This window comes from Dromiciops gliroides, chromosome 3 (genome assembly GCF_019393635.1).
Source record: "Dromiciops gliroides isolate mDroGli1 chromosome 3, mDroGli1.pri, whole genome shotgun sequence".
NCBI lineage: Eukaryota > Metazoa > Chordata > Mammalia > Microbiotheria > Microbiotheriidae > Dromiciops > Dromiciops gliroides.
This window is the reverse complement of record NC_057863.1, coordinates 95,707,842-95,722,338: the sequence shown is the minus strand read 5'-3', so window position 1 is coordinate 95,722,338 and position 14,497 is coordinate 95,707,842. Positions and strand designations below refer to the sequence as shown.

Here is a 14,497-nt window from a genome sequence, read left to right as displayed (position 1 = left end):
TGCCTGTCATCTCCTCCATTAGAATGTGAACTCCCTGAAGACAGATGATGCTTTTGTCTTGCTTTGTATCCCCAGAACTTTGCACAGTGCCTCATGTATATCGAGCACTTCCTAAATGCTTCTTGGTTCACTGACAGTATCTTCACTCTGGGAAAAGCTGAAGGCTGCCAATTTGGGTTATGGGACACATTTTGAGATCATGAAAACAACCTATTCTCCCAGAAAAGGAAAGTCTTGTTCACAATGCCCATTTAGACTGTCTTCTTAGTGAGGTTACCTCATCTGGCTGAGGAAGAACGATAACGGACATCGTTCCCGTGTGGATGCGCTGCATCCTTGAGGAGAGGCCAACCTCGGGAATCCGCTGAACTCGGTGAATCCCACCTTCATACTTCAAATATTTGTAGACACTGTCACCAGAAATTCGAGCTGCTGCATGGTGCAACCCACCTTTAAATGCAAAGAAAAGCAAGGGTTATACATCCATTCAACTCTAACAGAACACGGATTTGAGGCCTAGGTGGATCTTATTTAAGGTCTGGTTTAGTGAATGATAAACCCTTAAAGACCAGAACTTTGAATTCAGGTGCTCTGTTGACTGGGGGCTTGCATGCAAGAGGGATGCCCAGTAACATTATTTAATAACGTTGACTAATATAACAGGTTTTTAAATTCTTAAATGAACTATAGTATATCAACTTCTGATCATTTCCAGGAAGATCACAGATCATCAATAGAAAGTAATGGGGGCAGCTAGGTGGCACAGTGGATAGAGCAATGGCCCTGGAGTCAGGAGGACCTGAGTTCAAATCTGGTCTCAGACACTTAACACTTACTAGCTGTGTGACCTTGGGCAAGTCACTTAACCCTCATTGCCCAACCAAAAAAAAAAAAAAGGAAAGAAAGAAAGTAATGGAATTTAGCTAGGGTTGAGTTCTTGTAATCCAAGAAGGATCCAAGCATCTCCCCCTACTTTCAGTTTCAGCTTGTTCTGCCAAGCACTGAATCAAATACCATCATCGCCATCATTATAATAACTGTCATCTATGTGCTTTAGGGTTGGCAAATCACATTATATACAGCATCTAATTTTATCCTCACAACAACCCTGGGAGATGCTATATATCTCCATTTTACAGATAAGGAAACTAAGGCAAGTAGAGGTTAAGTGACTTGCCCAGGGTCACACAGTCAGTAAATGTCTAAAACCAAATTTTAACTCAAGTCTTGTTTTTCACAAACAAAACAAAGGATAGGGATAGGAACTGAAGCTGTCTTCAAGCATTTGGTTCAGTGTATAGAACATAAGGCCTGGAGTCAGGAAGGCCTGAGTTCAAATCCAGCCTCAGAAATGTAGTAGTAGTATGACCTTGGGCAAATCCCTTAACCTCTTTTTGCTTCAGTTTCTTTTTTTTTTTTTAAATCATAAAAGTATTTTTTTATTTTCCAACTATCTAGCTTCACTTTCTTTAAATGAAATGGGGATAATAATGACATGGACTTCCCAGGGATGTTGTGAGGATCAAATGAGGTAATATTTGTCAAATGCTTAGTACAGTGCCTGGGTAAAGGCTTGTTATCATTATGACTATTTCACTAGTGTTGTGCCCTCCTGAAAGAAGAAACTCCCACTGCCAATGCAAGTCAGCACTTTCTCTGAGATTACTATGTGCTAGGCACTGTGCAAAGTGCTCCTAGGGAGACAAATACATCTGTCTTCAAGGAAGCTTGCACTCTAATTGGGGAAGACAATACATACTGGGGAGTGATGACTAGGAAAAAGATTTTTTTTTTGTGGAGGTAGGGGTGAGTACACAGAGAGTGGGCAGGCAGATGATGAGATAACCTGGCTATACAACTGAGTGGGGAATCATGCTGAAGCATAGTCTAGGGCCAGCTGGTAGATACAGGGGCATAAGTGGCCAAGTTTGCTCATATCAGACTTTCCTAGAGCTCCAAGGGGTGAGTGACTTGTCCAAGGTCACACAGACTTGAACAGAGGCCTTTCTGGCTCTGAGGTAAGCTCTCTTTTACTATGCCACAATGCCTGTCAATAGAACTCAATAAACACACAATTAATACTTTTAAATTTTAATTGAACTTTAAGTTTCTGGAGGGAAGGGATCAGACTGTACACAAAATCCTTATCTCCACAACCTCAGACACAATGTGGAACATATAATGGGCATTCAACTCATGCTTATTCAGTGTCTCTCCCATTCAAATGATAAACTCCTTGAAGGCAAAAATGATGTTTTTTTCCCCTTGCTCTGTAAAGCTTCATATGTAACTCCCTTGCTAGTTCAAAAACTGTTCAAGTCACAGTGATGGTAAATCAGAGAGAAGATGGGCACATTTCAAAGAACAGGAGAATACTCTGACAGTTCATACCATAGTCAGCTGTGGTGTAGTTTAGAATCTCAAAGTTCCAACCTTTGTAACAAGAATAGCTCTGGTACATTTCAAATATTTCTCTGGTAAACTGTTGGCAGATATCACCTTTAAAAAAGAGAGAGAGAGATTCAGTTGGCACTAACTTTTTAGAAAAAAACAAAACAAAACAAAAACCTCTTTATATTTTCCTCCTCTGAAGTCTGCAGGGCTCCTGGCTTAACTGAAAGGACCCAGTGTTTTGTTAGTGTGAACACCTGGTGTACTTATGCAGACTGCACTCTCTATAGCCTTAACTGGTGGAACCTTTGCAAGGTGCTAGGGCTCAAAAGCTCATCACCCTGTGGACAAACTGATAATGAGTTTCTCCAAAGAGAGTTAGACTGGTCGTCAGTCACCAAGGCAAATCAACACGCACTTCTGAAGCACCTCCTATGTGCCAGGCATTGTGCTAAGTTCTGGATACCAGATACAAAGCACATTATTGGGACTGGCCTGGAAGCCTTTACAGCCTGGTTGGACCTTCTAGAACCTGTACTCTGTCAAGTAGAGCCAGGGCTAAAAGTGCTTTGCATAATGCCTGACACAAAGTAGGTGCTACATAAATGCGAGCTATCATTACAACAATTATAGTTATTATTATTGCTGTTATTATTGTTGTTGTTACTTAGCTCTTGTACCTGTTAGCTTTTCCCAGTGACTTAACAGGCAGATATCAAAGAGGTAGATCACAGGGGAAAAAGTTTTTGAAAAGCAATTGAAAGGTTTTAGAAATTTCATGAGATGACTAATGCAGAAATATGTTTAATGTGACTGTGCATATATAACCTATATCAGATTGCTTTCTGTCTTGGGGAGGGGGGAGAGGAGGGAGAAAAAATTTGGAAGTAGAAATCTTATAAAAACAAATGTTGAAAACTATTTTTGCATGTAACTGGAAAATAAAAAAATACTTTTATGATTAAAAAAAGAAATTTCATGAGAAATAAGCTAGAATTTTTCATCTCTATTGTTCTTCTTTGGATGCTTATCTTGAGAATTAAACCCTGGGTCAAATAAAACTTTTTCACTGAGAATGAAAAAAAAGTTTTAAAAATTTTATGTGAGAAAAATGATAGGGGGCAGCTAGGTGGCGCAGTGGATAGAGCACTGGCCCTGGAGTCAGGAGTACCTGGGTTCAAATCCGGCCTCAGACACTTAACACTTACTAGCTGTGTGACCCTGGGCAAGTCACTTAACCCCAATTGCCTCACTAAAAAAAAAAAAAGAAAAAAAAGAAAAATGATAGAATCAGAAACACTGTGGGGATTGGGCTTTAGTGAGCATGCCTCATTCTTCTCAGGAAAGAGATGCTGGACTATAAGTGTGGAATGGTGAATATGTCATCAGATACAGTCAATGTGTTTTTACCTCTTTGTTGCAAGGGGGAAGTTACTGGGAAGTGAAAGCAATGTTCCCCCAAAATCATTAATACAATTTTTTTTTAAGAAAAGAAAAAAAAGGGGTAGGTGATAGAGAAACATCTGAAAGGGGAGTCCTTTTGCTCCTGTGAGAAGCTGTGTAGGTGTACTTAAGACAAAAATATTGTGTATTTCCCCTCCCACCATCACTGGTAAAGCAAGAGGGAAGGCTTAAGCATCTGTTGCCAGGAGGTCAGCTGGGAAATTGCTGTTGCCCTCCTCCCCAGACCAACCCCTTCCCCCTTTTATTTCCTCCTCTTCCTCCATGGAAAAAGTTCCATAAACTAGATCATATTTTTATTTTATTTTTTGCAGGGCAATGAGGGTTAAGTGACTTGCCCAGGGTCACACAGCCAGTAAGTATCAAGTGTCTGAGGCCCCCTAGATCATATTTCTAAGTCCATTCTTCTAAATAAGGATTCAATTTAAATTTTAGTGTATATTAAATTTGGAGTATTTTTAAAAACATAAATAAACATTGAAAAAAATTTTATTTTCTTAAAATTTTTTTTCCAATTACATGTAAAGATTTTTTTTTTTAGTTCCAGATTTTGCTCTTATCTCCCTTCCCTCCCCCAACCTGAGGCCAGCAAGCAGTCTGATAAAGGTTTTACATTACAATCATGTAAATAAACATTTTTTTAAAAGAACTAGAAGGGCAGCTAGGTGGCACAGTGGATAGAGCACCGCCCCTGGAGTCAGGAGGACCTGAGTTCAAATCTAGCCTCAGACACTTGACACTTACTAGCTGTGTAACCCTGGGCAAGTCACTCAACCCCAACTGCCTCACCCAACTCCCCCCTCCCCCCGCAAAAAAACCAACAACAAAGGAACTAGAGAGCAAGCTTAATATACTAAAAAGTACAGCTGAGGCTAGCCCCACAGTCAACCACTACCTGCTCATTATGCCCTCAAAAATGTGCCTTTCCTTCTTAAACTCAAAAACAATGGTATTAATAGAAACCTCATACAACTCATGATGAGATAACAAATTAGCTATGGTGCTTTCACATTTTCTGTTTATCCCTGATTGAATACAGAAAAATTGCCATCTGCTATTACTTAACTGTTGGTATAGTTCTACATGTGTCATTTCAATTTCTTAACTCAACCCAAAATGATGGGGCATTTTGGTATTTCCTCACAACTTCAGCTGGCTCGGCATGCAGACTTCTACCTGAATCCTTCAGACATCCTTCTCTTTTGATATTCTTCAGGTCAATGCTCTCCAAATCCAGAAAAAAAGAACTAGGGAATCTAGATACAGATTGAACCATACTACTTCTATTTTTTTCGAGGTTTTTCCTTTTTGCTCTGATTCTTCTTTCACAGCATGACTAATACAGAAATATGTTTAATGTGACTGTACAGATATAACCTATATCATACTGTTTGTTGTCTTGGGGAGGGGGAAGGGAAGGAGAAAAATTTGAAACTAGAAATCTTATAAAAACAAATGTTGAAAACTATCTCTATATGTAACTGGAAAATAATAAAATACTTTTATGATATTCTTCAGGTCAGCCATATCAAAAATCACTGACCAGTTACAGCTAAACTCCAGTTCTTGAGCATACTTCAACAGAGTCCAAGAGACAGCAGATGAGACTACCCTTCCTTGTTCCCCACATATCTTTCAGGCTGCCCCTTTATTATAAAACTGCTCTGAAAATAAGGCACTGTACCACTGTATGGTATTATTTTCCTTGTTCCCTCCTCAAGGATGCCTTTGGTATTTGTTTTTGTTTTTTGCAGGGCAATGAGGGTTAAGTGACTTGCCCAGGGGCACACAGCTAGTAAGTGTCAAGTGTCTGAAGCCACATTTGAACTAAGGTCTTCCTGAATCAGGGCCGGTGCTTTATCCACTGTGCCACCTAGCTGCCTGGTATTCGTTTTAACCTGATTTCACCTACATTAAATTGTTGGAAGTAGGAAGAAACAGTGCAGTGTAATTCACATCAGTTTTCACAAGTCATATAATTCCTTGATTTGTATCCATTAAGTTTTTTTAAACCTTTTTAACCTTTTTAAAAAACCTTTTGGTTTTTAAAAGTTCTACCTTTCTTTAAAGAGATTATTTTAAAAGTCTGAGTGAAAGTCAGATGGCACAGTGGATAAAGCACTGGCCCTGGATTCAGGAGGACCTGAGTTCAAATCGGACCTCAGACACGACGCTTACTAGCTGTGTGACCCCTGGGCAAGTCACTTAACCCGCATTGCCCCCCTCAAAAAAAAACAACTTGAGGGGCAGCTATATGGCACAGTGGATAGAGCACTGGCCCTGGATTCAGGAGGACCTCAGTTCAAATGCGGCCTCAGACACTTAACACTTACTAGCTGTGTGACCCTAGGCAAGTCACTTAACCCCAATTGCCTCACTAAAAAAACCAAAACAAAACAAAAAACTTGAATTAGGTGCAGCTAGGTGGTACAGTGGATAAAGCATTAGCCCTGGAGTCAGAAGGACCAGGGTTCAAATCTGACCTCAGACACTTGACACTTACTAGCTGTATGACCCTGGGCAAGTCATTTAACCCCAATTGCCTCACCCCCCCCAAAAAAAAATCTGAGTGAAAATAACTGAAAGAAAAATAGAATCAATATGTGGGAAAATAAATTTTGAATTTTCTCCATGAAATGATTTTACTGACCTCCAGTTGTTCTCCCAGATGTTACTTCTAAAATAATATCATTCTTGTCACCTTTCTCCTCTGGCACCAGAGCCTGGAAAAGCTAGAGGGAAAAACACATTCTAATTTTTATGTGCTAAATGTCTAAGTCCATTTTCCCTCATTCACTCTGTTTTTTTTTTTTTAGTGAGGAAATTGAGGTTAAGTGACTTGCCCAGGGTCACACAGCTAGTAAGTGTTAAGTGTCTGAGGCCAGATTTGAACTCAGGTCCTCCTGACTCCAGGGCCTCTGCTCTTTCCACTGCACCACCTAGCTGCCCTACCTCATTCACTCTGAATAACACTTGCACCTGCCTAAGAGATGCTACACAAAACTCTCAAAGCACTTAACTGGTAAGGTAACTTAGGTTCATGACCTCTAAGTGCCAAATAGACTGGGAGAAGGATGATATTGGACATGAACTAAGTGGTCATTTCACATTGACAATTTATCAACAATGAATTTGAGGGGCAGCTAGGTGGCGCAGTGGATAAAGCACCAGCCCTGGATTCAGCAGGACCTGAGTTCGAATCCAGACTCAGACACTTGACACTTACTAGCTGTGTGACCCTGGGCAAATCACTTAACCCCCATTGCCTCACCAAAAAAAAAAAAAAAGAAAAAGAACAAGAAAAAAAAACCCCAATGAATTCGAGAGATTCTATTTCCCTGCTATCATATTATCTTAATTTTCTAAAATGTTGACCATTGGCTCAAAGCACAAAGTCTTCTATTCTGTTTCCCTCAGCTTAGGTTTATTATAATTATTTCCCAAACACTAGTTTCATTCATCCAAAGGAAAAAAATAAAGCTTTGAAAACCCTCCCTTGGAGGAGATAAAGGCTTTTGTGATATGACTCTTCATTCTCTCTTCCTTCCTCTGGGTTAGAGCAGGGACACAATGCCCTGCCTTGACTTCTACTCACAGTCATTCTCTGTTTAAAGACTCTCCTTCGAATCCACCCTCAGACAAAAAGGTTCAAATAGAGGATTTCTGAGGCATCACTAGAAATGGAGATTTTCTAATAATAATAAAAAATAACCCAGGGAAGAAGGGAAGACATTTCACAGCTGCCCAAACACCTTTCAGGAGCTACCAAGACGGATAGAGATTCTCCCAGATAAATGTTTTCTGAGATACAGAATTCAAATTGTAAACTATATTGCCCATGACAAAGAACAATGTGTTGAAAGTCAGAAGTCTTGGCTCTGTCTTGATGTTGTAGCCCCATTTTTAAGTCTGTGGCAATAATAAACTAATGCTGCCACCTCTGCTTCTTTCATCTCTCTATCCCATTTTGGGGACTGCTAGTTTGGTGGGAAATAAAAGCAGGTTGGTGGTCACTGGGCACCAGAACATGTTTTCTATTCTGGTTTCTTAGCCAAGCCAGCTATTTAAAAAGAAGGGATTCATTATTAGATTATAAATTGGTAGATCCAGGAGGGACCTTCTAGTCTCTTTGATTTACAGTTGAAGAAACTGAGGCCCAAAAGGGAGTGTGATTAGATGAGGTCACAGAGGTAGTAAATGACATAGTGGGGGGGGGGCAGCTAGGTGGTGCAGTGGATAGAGTCAGGAGTACTTGAGTTCAAATCTCAGACACTTGACACTTACTAGCTGTGTGACCCTGGGCAAGTCACTTAACCCCAGTTGCCTCACTTTAAAAAAAGACATAGCCAGAATTCAAGTTTAGGTCTTCCATCTCCAAATCCATTGCTCTTTCCACTAGGCCATACTAATCCCTCCCTCTCCCCCTCCCTTAATTCTCCTTTTCAGTGACAGCACTGAGCTGAATGTGGAGTCTGAAAGACCTTGAGTTTAAATCCTTCCTCATATGCTAAGTAGATGAGTGACCCTGGCCAAGTCACTTAACCTCTATCTGCCTCAGTTTTCCCAAATGTAAAAGTGTCAATAAAGCACCTACCTCTCACAGCTGTTGTGAAGATAAAATGACACATTTGTAAGCACTTTACAAACCTGCAAGTACTATATAAATACTACCAATTATTATTATTATTATTATTATTATTATTATTATTACAAACAACAACAGTGATGATACTGATAACTATTCAGTCTCTGTAAGACTTAATGAAGTAGTATGTAGAAAGTAATGTGAACTCCAAAGCCAAGGGCCCCCAGTAAAAACATTGCTCTCTATGTGATGTCTATGAAGGTTAGAGATTACCTCTCTGCATAACCTGTTGATCTTTTGATCAATGGCTTCTCTTTCTTCTAAAGCAAGTTCAAGTAGCTGTTTCTCATCTTGTTTGTCTAAACCTAAAAAGCAACAACAGAAACGATGGTTACAACTTTTCACTTGCTTGGAGAAGCTATAAAAAGGTTAATCTCACCCATTAGATTGGTTCTATTTTGGTGGTTGTAGAAAGGGATTTGATTTAATTTAATTCAATTTCAGTGGTTATCATGTGCTACACCCAATGCTAAATGCTAAAGCTACAAAGACAACAAAGAAAATAATCCTGTCCCTCATGGGATTTATTCTATTAGAGATTTACCTTCAGGTCAGGATTTCTTTGGATTTGAACTCTTCAGATGGATTTCTTTGACCACAGCCTTGAAGGTGCCTGGCACTATGTTAAGTGCTTTTGCAATTCTTATTTAATTTTATCCTCACAACAGCAGGGAGGGCCATTTATAATTCCATTATAATTATAATCCATTTACAATTCCCTACAAAGCTTAATTCAGTCCCATGAACACAATGGGCAGTCAGTAAATTTAGCTAACAGCTCATAGGTAAATTTTTTTACAATCAAGTTTTGTTTTTTTTTCTCGTAAGAATACAGATTATAAAAAAACAAATAAATAAAGAAAAAAAGAAAAAGAATACAGATTATGACAAAATCCCAATCTAATGTATTTGATCACGTCATGTAATAGGACCTGGATGTGTCATATTTTTGTTATATTATAGAGAACTCCTGGAAGAGGGAACTCTCTCTACCTATGCAAGTTGGCACCTTCTCTGCAAAACTTTGTCTTAGAGAGTTGCCCAGAACATTAAAAGATTAAGTGACTTGTCCTGGGTCACAAAGCCAGAAGGCGTCAGTCGCAGAACTTGATCCCAGGTCTTCCTGGATCTGAGTGCTGCTCTCTATTAATTATGTCACATGGCCTGTCACCTAATTCAATGTGGGACATAAAATGTTGTAAGAAACCTTTTCAAATCCTGGAAAATGATCAGGTTTAAACTTTTGTTTGAGATGGGAAGACAGCATTTGATGCTTTTACCTTGGAAGTTGTTTAGTGTCAAACTGAATATACTTACATCCTGACTTTAAAATGTTCTTGAGCTCACAGCCAGAAGGACCTAGTTCACTTGTTGCTGTCTGTCCTTCCTTTTCATTCTTTCTTTTTTTTTGCAGGGCAATGGGGGTTAAGTGACTTGCCCAGGTTCACACAGCTAGTATCAAGTGTCTGAGGCTGGATTTGAACTCAGGTCCTCTTGAATCCAAGGCCAGTGCTTTATCCACAGCCCCACCTAGCTACCCCCTTCTCATCTCTATTTGTCAGCTTCCCTGGCCTCCTGGGGGTTCCAGCTAAAATCCCACTTTTTCAAAGAAACCTTTCCCCATGCTCCTTAATACTAATGCCTGTTGTGGGCATTTGCAGGATGGGCACATGAAGGACTTTGAATATAGGTTTGTTTTTGTTTTTTGCAGGGCAATGAGGGTTAAGTGACTTGCCCAGGTTGACCCAGCTAGTAAGTGTCAAGTGTCTGAGGCCAGATTTGAACTCAGGTCCTTCTGAATCCAGGCCAGTGCTCTATCCATTGTGCCACCTAGCTGCCCTGAATATAGGTTTAAGAAATGCACATGAAGAAACTGAGGTTTTGAGAGGTTAATTGATTTGTGCAGGTAACAAAGAGTGAGCTGGAATTGAAACACGGGTATTTTTACTTCAGATGTCACTATCTCAATGCTCAAAAAATTTTACCTTCCGTGAAATTAAGTTGTTTATTTTGTCATTTGTAACTATAAATAAATAATAGTGATGTGCTGGTACAACCACCTCCAAACATGGAAATAAATTGCTTTCCTAAGAGGGAAAAAAGTACTAATGCCTTCCAAGATCAACTCCAATTTATCCTGTGTATGGCTTGTTTTTACATAGTTGTTTGCATGTTGTCTTTCTCATTAGACTTAAAAAAAATGTTTCCCCCCAGCTTAATGAGGGTTAAGTGACTTGACCAAGGTCACACAGCTAGTAAGTGCCTAGTAAGTGTCTGAGGCTGGATTTGAACTCAGGTCCTCCTGAATCAAGAGTCAGTGCTTTATCCACTGTGCCACCTAGTTGCTCCTGTAAATTCTTTTTTTTTAAATTTTTTTTCCTCATTAGACTTTGAGATCCTTGAGAACAAGGGCTGTTTTTTTTCTTTCTTTGTATCCCTGGGATTTAGCATAGTGTCTGGCATCCAGCAGGCTCTTAATAAATGCTTTTTTAATTCATTTGGCTTAATTAAGTCACTGAGTCAATCATAGGAGCTGACTAACTGACCACAAAGCATGAAACATTCATGTAGTTCTAAATCTTGGTAAATATGATGGAGTTTGGCTTTCCCGGGTTATGATACCTAAAGTCTAAATGGCAAAAGTTGGGGAAATTTCTGATTCTACCACAGTAATCATCAGCACCATCATCAGGTAATACAGAAAATTAATACTTTTTTGTACGATCTCTTGTTGTTGTTGTTGAGTCATCTCTGACTCTTTGTGACTCTGTGGAACATAGAATGCCAATGCTGTCCATGGGTTTTCTTGGCAAAGATACTGGAGTGGGGGCAGCTAGGCGGCACAGTGGATAGAGCACCGGCCCTGGAGCAGGAGGACCTGAGTTCAAATCTGACCTCAGGCACTTAACACTTATTAGCTGTGTGACCCTGGGCAAGTCACTCAACCCCAATTGCCTCACCAAAAAAAAAAAAAAAGATACTGGAGTGGTTTGCCATTTCCTTCTCCAGTGGATTAAAGTAAACAAAAGTTAAGTGACTTGCCCAGGGTCACACAGCTATTAAGGGTCTGATGCCAGATTTGGACTCATGTCTTCTTGATTGCAGTGAACCATATCATATTAATACATTAATCACACAGATAGATCTGTACTCTCAGAATTTACATTTTCTCCACTTGTTTTAACTTGGAAGTTTTTTGTTTTTTACAATTTTGGTGCTCTGAGGCATTAATATTTTTTAAAGATACTGTATTTGGGGGCAGCTAGGTGGTGCAGTGGATAGAGTACTGGCCCTGGATTCAGGAGTACCTGAGTTCAAATCTGACCTCAGGCACTTGACACTTACTAGCTGTGTGACCCTGGGCAAGTCACTTAACCCCAATTGCCTCACACACACAAAAAAAGGACCTGTATTTGACTATACAAGGCAAGGGTGGATAGAGTGCTGTACCTGGAATCAAGAACACCTGAGTTCAAATTTGTCTTCAGACACTAGCTATGGCAAGTCACTTAAACAGTCTGCCTTTGTTTCTTCAATTGTCAAATGGGGTTAATCAAAGCATCAACCTCCCAGATTTGTTGTGAGGATAAAATAAGATTTGTAAAATGCTTTGCAAACCTTAAAGCTTTATATAAATGCTAGCTAGTCGGAGCAGTTAGGTGGCCCAGTGGATAAAGCACCAGCTCTGGATTCAGGAGAACCTGAGTTCGAATCCAACCTCAGACACTTGACACTTACTAGCTGTGTGACCCTGGGTAAGTCACTTAACCCCAATTGCCTCACCAAAAAAAAAAAAGAGTATTAGTAAATGCCAGTTAGTATATGCATCTCTATGTAAGTATGTATGTATACATGTGTATGTATAGAGAACATTTACTTACTTTTACACATTGATTCTAATTCTTCTATTGCTCTTTCAGACTCCTGAATTTCTTTACAGATGGCAGTAAATTGAGCCAACTCAGCATGTCTTCTGCTCATAGTCCTTCGATCACCTTCACTCACAGAGACATTATGTAACAATCCATCAAGCCTCTGATATTCTCCGTTTAGGTCCTCCATATATTTCTGTAGTGCTTTATATTTCCACAGTATCCTGCTATCTTGATGACAATATTTCCTTGACCAATTTCTTTGTAATGGAGAATAATATATGTAGTTCCAGTTTGGCCTAAAAATATACTGCTTTGGGTTAAGCCCATTCCTTCTGGATAGATGAGGAAGAAGGCCATAGAAACGACATTGCTGGTGATAATTAACTGAAAGGATCCAAACACTCAGGTAACGACTCATCTCAGCATCTGAAATTGTGCAAAAACAATCACTGAAACAAAACCTACTACTTTTATTATATTAGCAAGAGAATTATAAAGCTAGATGGACCTCAAAAATCTTGTCTAGTCTCCTCATCCACATAAAGTCTTAGTATTTACCAGCCCATAAGATAACCCCTCCACAATTCTCCAAGTAGTAAAATGGGAGTAATCAACTGATCGAAGGCAGCATCATTTTCTATCTGCCCATTTCCGCTAAGCAACCATGACAAATGATCAAGGCTTCTGATATAATGATAATAATAAAAATAAAGACCATTTATATAGGGATGTGAGGTTTATATATAGCACTTTACCTAAAGTGACCCTCATTAACAAACTTCTGAGCAGAAAAGGTTGGAAAGAGCCATTTTTAAATTACCTCCAAACTCTAAGCCTGGATCTTACTCTGTTGGTGAACAACTGGAAAGTATCTGACACAGCATAATATATAAAAGTCATCCAGGCCTATAGTCACAGAATTTTAGAGCTATAAGAAACCTTTGAGATCAACTGGTGTATTACAAGTTCAGAGCTCTTTCCCTTCTATAGTAACAATTTTCTGCTCCTTTAATTCTCCCATTCCCTTACCCGTTTTCCACAATAGTTCTCTGTTCCTTGGCTCCTATGCTGAGAGTAGTCAGAAAAGAAGAAAATTCCAGTGAGAATAGTCTCTATAGAGGATGCTGGTATAGGATAGAGGGTAAACTATTTGTTAAAGAGGGCAGCTAGGTGGTTCAGTGGATAAAACACTGGCCCTGGATTCAGGAGGACTTGAGTTCAAATCTGACCTCAGACACTTGACACTTACTAGCTGTGTGACCCTAGGCAAGTCACTTAACCCTCATTGCCCTGCCAAAAAAAAAAAACCCAAAACAAAAAACTATTTGTTAAAAATGAAGTCTGGGGCAGCTAGGTGGTGCAGTAGATAAAGTACAGGCCCTGGATTCAGGAGAACCTGAGTTCAAATCCGGCCTCAGACACTTGACACTTAACTAGCTGTGTGACCTTGGGCAAATCACTTAACCCTCACTGCCCCCAATGAAGTCTGAGGATTATCTGTATAGGGTAACTATCATTTATTACTATAATAGATAATTAGTATATACATGGTGGTTTCATAGGAAAATAAAAGGAATTTCATAGAAAAAAGGTAATATAAGAAAAATAAATTGTGTCTGGAACTCAGAAGTTTATATGTTGATGGAATTAATAGACATAATTAGGTTGATATGAATCACAGGAAAAATATAAATCAGAACTACAAAGTTAACCAGAAATCAACTATGTTAGCTCTTATTTATATAATACTTTATATATTCTATATAATTTATGTAAAGATATAAAATGTATATAAAATAATTTATATAATATTTTTATATTATATATAGCAGCCAACATAATAATAATAATTTATTTTTAATAAACTGATTGATTGAACAGATATTTGACTACCACAATTACTCTGTGGGGTAGGTAGAACTATTATCATTTCCAGTTTTAAAGATGAAGAAATTGGGCTTCATTCAGAACTCTCAAATCCATACTATCTGATTCTAAGTCCAGAGCTCTTTTCATAATACCACTATCTCTCACTGAATTTCACTTAGAATTAGCCCAAAACCTGTGAGAGAAAAGAGGTAATTAGGAAACAAAGTGAAAATCACAAAAATCCCATAGCTAATAC

At 39.0% G+C, this 14,497-nt stretch overlaps 1 protein-coding gene across 2 annotated transcripts in view; it reads right to left on the bottom strand.

The window, feature by feature from the left end:
• MTRF1 (mitochondrial translation release factor 1) overlaps window positions 1-14,497 on the bottom strand; it is a 32,960-nt gene that overhangs the window by 16,726 nt on the left and 1,737 nt on the right. The window contains exons 1-6 of one of the 2 annotated variants that reach the window (XM_043995748.1): window positions 13,402-13,422; window positions 12,379-12,798; window positions 8,711-8,802; window positions 6,503-6,584; window positions 2,392-2,499; window positions 278-450 (exon numbers count right to left, since the gene is read on the bottom strand). In XM_043995748.1, coding sequence (XP_043851683.1) covers window positions 278-450; window positions 2,392-2,499; window positions 6,503-6,584; window positions 8,711-8,802; window positions 12,379-12,790 — 867 coding nt within the window. In that variant the 5' untranslated portion in view covers window positions 12,791-12,798; window positions 13,402-13,422. Of the gene's footprint in view, window positions 1-277; window positions 451-2,391; window positions 2,500-6,502; window positions 6,585-8,710; window positions 8,803-12,378; window positions 12,799-13,401; window positions 13,423-14,497 lie in introns of those variants that run through there. The other variant, XM_043995746.1, reaches the window with a different exon arrangement.